This window comes from Eutrema salsugineum, unplaced genomic scaffold, assembly GCF_000478725.1.
Source record: "Eutrema salsugineum unplaced genomic scaffold, Eutsalg1_0 scaffold_14, whole genome shotgun sequence".
Taxonomy (NCBI): domain Eukaryota; kingdom Viridiplantae; phylum Streptophyta; class Magnoliopsida; order Brassicales; family Brassicaceae; genus Eutrema; species Eutrema salsugineum.
This window is the reverse complement of record NW_006256877.1, coordinates 4364072-4371671: the sequence shown is the minus strand read 5'-3', so window position 1 is coordinate 4371671 and position 7600 is coordinate 4364072. Positions and strand designations below refer to the sequence as shown.

At 33.4% G+C, this 7600-nt stretch overlaps 1 protein-coding gene and 1 pseudogene across 2 annotated transcripts; both read right to left on the bottom strand.

Moving 5' to 3' along the window:
- Positions 1-3127: 3127 nt before the first annotated feature.
- LOC112088378 lies at positions 3128-3672 on the bottom strand (annotated as a pseudogene).
- A 740-nt stretch (positions 3673-4412) lies between these two features.
- On the bottom strand, positions 4413-7600 carry LOC18022590. Of its 2 annotated transcripts, XM_024159025.1 has the most exons (4): positions 7346-7600; positions 6802-6856; positions 4771-6311; positions 4413-4678 (listed from the first exon to the last, which is right to left on the bottom strand). In XM_024159025.1, exons 3-4 carry the CDS (start codon positions 6284-6286, stop codon positions 4659-4661), a joined length of 1536 nt encoding a protein of 511 aa, XP_024014793.1. In that variant the 5' UTR covers positions 6287-6311; positions 6802-6856; positions 7346-7600; the 3' UTR covers positions 4413-4658. The 2 variants fall into 2 exon arrangements, with proteins under 2 accessions (XP_024014793.1, XP_006405635.1); XM_006405572.2 differs by having other exon boundaries at positions 4413-6311.

The following is a 7600-nucleotide window of genomic DNA, read 5'->3' as shown; positions in this document are numbered from 1 at the left end:
GATAAAGAGAAAGAAGAGAGGGAGAAATTGTTAATGCTTTCAACGACATGTATATAGAGAGAGAGAGTGAGAGAGAGAAAGAGAGGGAGGATAAAGAGGGATGGAGAGAGAAAAAAGGGGATAAAGAGTTAAACCTTCAAGGTACATATAATTGATTGTTATTAAATCTTTAGTTTATTACTTTTGTGTTACAATTTTTTAAAAATCAGAAACACTTCGTTTTTTAAAAGGTATGATATATACAATATCGGACAAGGGAGGAAGGGATAGAGCTAGAGAGAAAGATTGAAAGAGATAGAGGGAGAGAGAATGACAGGGAGAGACATAGGGAGAGAGAGAAAGTTAAAGTTTTAAGATACATGTATTTGATTGATATAAAAGACTAAGGTAAACTAGATGAATATGAAGTCTTAGAGAACGAAGAAGATAAAGGTGATGAAGAAGAAGAAAAGTAGAAGAGGAAGATGATGAAGAGAAGGTGTGGAAAACACGAAGAATAAGAAGGTGTGACCAAGAAAAAACTGAAGAAGAAGAAGTAAGAGAAGACATAGAGAATAAAGAGGAGAAAGAGGAAGAAAAACTTGAAGAATAAATAAAAAAATGAGATAAATGAAGAAGATAACGTGAGAGAAGAAAGAGATATAAAGGTGGTAGATGATGAAAAAAAGACGATAAAAAAGAAAAACCAAAAGGTAAATCAGAGGGAAAAAAGAAGAAGATAACAAACGATTATGTGGAACTCGTGTTTGTCTTAGTTCAGTTGGTTTGTGAGTTTTATACACTTATTTACTATTGTATTTATATTTTTAATTTTGGATCATGTTTACTCTTTTGGTTTGCTTTAGTATTTTCATGTATGTCTCAAATAGTTATTTAAAATTTATTCGGTTTACAACATAATATTTTGTTTTACATTTTTGAATAATTGTTGTTTTCTAGATACTCTTATTATTTGTTTCGGACTATTTGCTCTATTTTTAAATTTCTTACAAATCATGTGGTTTTTTCTTTAAGATATATACATTATTTTTACTAAATTAAATATTTACAAGCGAATCAACTTCTAATTATACATTTACATTTACAATTATGAAGAGTATTGAAAAAGAGCAGATATATTACCATATCTTTTGACAAAAACTCCATGATTATGATCAGAGAACCTTTAAAAATGGATTTTATATATTTAAAAGAAAAAAATATTCATGAATGGTTTTAATACCATATAATTAATTTGATAAGATTTTGAGATCCCACGGTCCGCGCAGGACGCGGTCAAACTACCTAGTACAGCTGAAAATTCGATGAAAAGTAGGAAAAAGATTTGAAAATAGCTTCCGAAGTAGACAAATTAAGGAGTCGGTTACGTAACTAAATCAAGGTCGAGTGAATATTAGACACGTGGATTAGAGTCAGTATCAATACTTTGCGTGGCTGAGGAATAGTGGTCGGTCGTTGTAGGGAAAGAAGAACGTCCGTTAGAATTTTGATTGTTCTAACTATTTTTCATTTCCGTCTAAACTTAAGTATATAATTGATTTCAACTTATCGGTAAAAAAAAAATTGATTTCAACTTGAATGTATACCGATCTATAATATAATTCAATGAGCGTTTGACTCTCGCATGCTCAATTATCTAGCTCAATACAACTATACAAGACACCTAGATGCATAAAATCTTCCGAGGCATTAGAACTTCTTGAAAACAGGGTTCTTCGCAAATCTTCTTGGCTCTCTAACATTTTCAACAGTTCTGAGTAGTCCTGTTTAAAACACTGAGTGGCATCCTTTTTCAGTGAAAGATTTCTTATTTCTACTTGTATTGGATTTTTAAGACTTATATAAAAGAGTTTATAGGTTGGTATTCATTATTCACAAAGATAATAATAAGAAATCCTAGATTAAATGGTATTTAGTTTTCGTTTAAGATCATTCGATTGATTTATCTAAAATTATATTACTTCTGTTTAGAATTATCTGTTTTTTTTTGCTGTTTAAAGAATTGTATTAAGAAAGCGTATTACAATCGTTGATTACAGAGGTTTGTAAAAGGAATTTTTTTTTTACACAAAAATATTATTTATAATTTATTTAAATATAATTCAGTCAAAAAAAGATAATATGCAGAATATAAAAAATTAAAAATAAGAAAAATTATTAATTTTACATTGAAAAGTGAGAACATCAAATAATTCTGAACAAAAAAACCTCTTAAAACATCAAATAATTTCGAACAGAAGAAGTAACAAATATGAATCAAAATTATAGATGTAGAAATTTTTTTATGAATACTTAGTTTTTAATTTTATTTTTGTTGTCAAAGTGCTTTCAATTTAAATGCAAAGAACAAAATACATGATATGACTTTGAGGCCATATAATTTTGAAAATAAATAAGATAATTAGAGCTCTACCACAAAGTAGAAATGTAAAGAGAGAATTGTAAAATCTAGAAAAGACTCTAGAAGTTACTAAAGTAATATGCGGTCTCCTCTACTACCATAACGATTTTTCCTTTGACCTCTTACAATGGTTTATTGCATTTCTTGAACCCTTTTTTGTATTATTTATCTTACGAATCAATGATTATTGCTACAGAATTTGTAGATTCGGAGTTATTATGCCGATCCGAAAACTAGTTTAAAGCCTTATAGGTGACCAACAAAATCTGATTGGAAACTTTACTACTTACCAACCAAGTATTGATACCAACTTGTGTTCGGTATTTTGAAAAATCTGTGCAAATTCTTTTAGTCATGTGTTTTCTTTGATTGAATATTTTGTCTTTTTCGTAATACATAAATAATTGAACATATAAATGAATGTATAAATATGTACTATATTCTTCTTCTTTTTTTCATAAAGCAAGTATGGTTAGGTGGTTAACAAGTGTAATAGAGTTGGAGGGTTTTGATTGTTGAACTAACTTAAATAAAAAATCTTGAATTGTCAAAATAATCTAACAAAACACATTAAGTTGAACTAACATGGTTCAAGCCAACCATACAAAACCGTAAAATATAGTTACAAAAATTTTTTTTTTTTTAAAGTATACAAAAAGTCTATGTCGTCTATACAGACTCTCCCCACTATATAAAGTTCAATAGCATACAACTGAATTTCTCATCAACACAAAGAAATATATTGAGTAAGCAAAGCATAATCAAAGTTTCATCAACACATCCAAAATGGCATCATACAAGCTCTTTCTCATTGCTTTCTTAGTGAGTCTCTCTTCCTCTATTATGATCAAAACTTGCTCGGCCTCACGCCACCTTCTCCAGCAACAACAACCTATTCCTCAAATTCCAAATATGCCTATCCCAACAATGGGACTACCTCCATTGCCATCAACCTTGCCACAACCAACACTTCCAACCATTCCTCCATTTCCATCAACATTGCCACAACAATCTCTTCCCACAATTCCTCCATTGCCATCAACATTTCCACAACCAACTCTTCCTACTATTCCCACTTCAATTCCTCCTCTTCCAATGCCAACTTTGCCTTCTCTTCCCACTAGTTTTCCATCCATTCCATTTTTTACTCCTCCACCTACTACAACTACATCGAGTCCTTAAATAATATACCATTCATGGGTTTTGTTGTATCTCTTATACTGTACTGAGTTGTATCATTGTGTTTTTTTTTGGTTTGGTTGATTACGCATATCCCTATGATTTGTACGTTTAAGTTCCGTTTTGATTATCAATATGTTGTATTTTACATTTGTTTGTGCTTATTTGGTTCTTTTTACTCATGGTAATATAAATATTTGGTTGGTATGTTTATCATATCTACGTACGTTACTACGCATAAGTTGTTATAAGTGCATATTTATTTGTTAATATTGCAGTAACACAATATTTAAAAAATATCTGTCTATATGAACATTTCTAGTGTGTAAACTTATCAAAATGAGACTCTCTCTCTCTCTCTCTCCCAATTTGAGTTATATTTAGTACTTCATTTGTTGATTGATTTCATGCTTTTTTAAAGGATATCTTTTTGGAGAAATTACGAGTCATGATCATATCTATAAAGTATATGCTAAAAAATTCCGTGATTGCGATTAATATGGAGTTTAAAATGCTCCTAGACACTTTGTTCGATATAGTGGAATTTTAAATGTCAAAATGTTTAGAATCTCAATCTATATCGTTACATAAAAGTCAAAAAGAAGAAAGATAAGGGAAAAAGATAAGAAATAGAAGAAGGTTTGACATCATAACCCGAGTCAACCGTGTTTTTTGTTCCCCGGTTATTAGGTTTTTGCCGGTTTGTTACGGTTTTAACTGGTCCAACTATTTTATTGTCAACCAAGCCCGGTTATACATTCGATTCATGGTTGAAACCGGTCTGACCACCGGTTGGTCCGGTTTTAAAAACACAGCTATAGAAGAAGACAAAAACCAACAACAAATGTATGTTAAATAGACCAGTATTTTCCTATACAAACCGAACCGTAAAGCGAACATATCCAAATGAAAGCCAACAAACCGGTTTAGAAGAAGCAAAAACCAAATACAAAACCCAAAGCATCAGGTATTATCCACAACGCACCATAACAATGTTTGGCTGAGACATATCCTTGAACTGTGTATGAAGCAACAATCTTCTTGAAGTTCAGCAAACCAAAATGATTTCAAACCGAGCTCAATCTAGATTACCAGTTTCTGCAAACCAAAACCAAAACCAAAACCAAATCAACTACTCCTAGAAAATCAAAGACTCAAATACTAGCTTTGCTCATGCCCAAGGCACATACCAGAGTTAGCAGGAGGTTTAGATTCTTGAAGAGAGATGACAGTTTCGAAAGCACCAACCAAAGCTTTAACTTTGCTTTTTCGAGCTTCAACAAGTTTACTCGCTGTTTCTTCGATGACATTGTTTAACAGTCCCTGTGCATCTTTCTCCTGAACATCTTGATGCCTCAACACAACTTTTTCACCATCATCATCTACTTCTTCTTCTTTAACATCTTCCCTCTTCTTAAAGCTTCTCCTTCCTTGTGCATCTTGCGCTTTGTCTTCTCCGAGACCTCTTCCTCTTCTAAACTTGAGCTTCCTTGCACTCTCACCCACAGCATCAGCATCCACAACTTTTCCTCTTCTGAAACGTAATTTACGAGCAGCTTCATCTGTAGAATCGCCCTCCTTTCTCGCTCTTGGTTTCTCGTCACCATTTGACATTCCAATCTCTTCTTCTCCGCTCTCAGCTTCGTTGCTTCCTGAAAGATATTCATAATCCTCCTCCTCTGAAACTATACACTCAACATCTTTCTCAGTTGATTGAGTCGGTGAAAGAGGAGGACAGGGTTCAACAATGCACTGCTGATTCTGATCATGTTCAGAGACGACTTTGCTCGTTGTTTCCATTTCCACAACGTGCAATGTTTTCTCCTCTACTGGATAACCATCTACCTCCTTAGATTCATCAGTGCGATTCACACGCCTTGGTTTCTGATTTGGTCGAGAAGAGGAGGAAGAGGCAGCCTTTAAGCTCTGACTTTTCCTCAAACTTGAATTCCCGGCTAGTCTTACTGATATTCTTGGAGAAAGCGAAGCTTTTGGAGTCACCGGAACTTTCTTTAAAGCAACTCTGGATGAGACTGTAGCCTTCTTCATCTTTGCATCTTCGTCTTTTGATCCCATTTTGGGCTTCAGAACAGGTGAAGAAGCAGCTTTCTCATGGTTTACTTTAGATTTCGATGTTGCTAGTGCTGAATAAGATTTCGTTAAGAGTTTCGGCTTCAGAGAATCAACACTACGAGACCTTGAATCTGGTAAAGGTTTAAGTTTCGAACTTGATGTCACCTTCTTCTTCATCTGTTTCACAGGAGTTTCATCCTCAGATGATATTATCAATACCTCTGGCTTCCTCAATCCACTAGAGACACCACTCACTTGATGCTTCACAACCTCTCTTTTGATCATCTCAGAAGAATCATCAGTAACCTTCTTTTTCTTAACTTCTATCGCCTTCTTCGTTTTAGAAGAACCTGGCTTCAAAGTTTCATTTAAATCATCATCAAGAGATTTCTTGAAGATCTTTTTAGTAGTCGAACGCCATGGTTTCTCCACCGAGATCTGTTTCTTCCCGTACTTGCAGATATCATGGCAAGAACCAGTGGATGCTCTGAGGTAACGAGGAATCTCTTTCTCTTTCGACTTCGTTGCCATTGCCTTCCCTGTAGAGTCTCCTGACTCTCCTCTCGGCTTATAAACGTCTTCCTTATTCATCGTTTCAGGCGTTCCAAAGCTACTCACAGCATCTTCATCCATCAATTCACACCAAACAAGAGACAACCTGTTCATTTTTTTCAGACATAAGACACCAATTAACCATAATCACTACTAAAACTTGTAAAAACCGGATCCTAAAAACTACTTCTTGCAAGAGTGTGTTTGTGATTTAAAGATTAGACAACCGAAAACAGATCACTGAAGAGATTAAAGACACAAACTTAGGACACCAAATTAACCATAATCACTACTTAAACTAGTAAAATAACCGGATCCTATAAACTACTTCTTGGAAGAGTTGATGCACAATATAGCGTCTGTTTCTGAATTTACAGATTAGACAACCGAAAAACAGATCACTGAAGAGATTAAAGACGCAAATTTTTAAAAACAAAAACACAAACTTGAAGCATAAAAACAGAATCAGCTAAAAATAGGAAATGTCATAAGATAACGAGCCAGCAACAACATTATCCACCACAAGATGCCAAAAAATTAAACTCTTTTCTGTAACCTATAACAACTTTTTTTGCACTAAAAGGCAAAGAGCTTACCTATCGAAAGAAATTTAATTAAGCAGCTTGGATCTTGGCTATCAAGAGGACAAATCTGATAAACAAAAGCACGAAGAAGAACTCAGAGAGAATAAGTTATATGTAAAATAGAGAAATTATTCGAAAATTAAGCAGACAATGGCATGACTCATGAGACAGAGACAATGCAACATAGTTGAAGGATTCTCTAATAAAATAAAATAAAATAAAGAAATCAAATGAATTTAAAGCAAAGTGTCATCTTGAAGCATTCAATTTTCTGAGAAAAACAACAACCCAAAATATAAAGCATAAGATCCAATTTTTACGTTTCTATTGAAAATGGAATCGTCTAAAAGGCTAGAGAAACCAATCCGAAGAAACCCATTTCAAAAATCAAACCTTATATTGTAAGAATATATTGGCATTATCGATTCATGGTTTGCACGATCAGAAAATTCAATGGAGAAATCATTTTGAATTAGAAAAAAAACTCAAAAACCCATCTCAAAATGTCTACCAGAAAAAGTTTTTTTTTTTTTAAGAAAGCAGAGGAATAATTCACCTGTTGAAGAATTGAGTCCAACCGAAAAAGAAAAATACTTTTTCCAAGACAATGATTTTAGCAATGGAGAATCAGATTATTGAGATATAAAAAAAAAAGCTGCAGAATTTGCTGATCCTTTTCTTCTGGGTCGGTGTTTGCTTCGCCGATTTCGTGCAAGCAACTAAAAAAAGGTTTTTTTTTAGTGTCTCCGGCTTTTAGGTTCTTTACGATGGTGGGGGCTTTTCTTCTTCTTCCTCTATTTCGCTTTCCGCG

Bases quoted from the DNA above. Each gene is read 5' to 3' on its own strand.
- LOC18022590 (XM_006405572.2), bottom strand. From the start codon at position 6,286: ATGGATGAAGATGCTGTGAGTAGCTTTGGAACGCCTGAAACGATGAAT.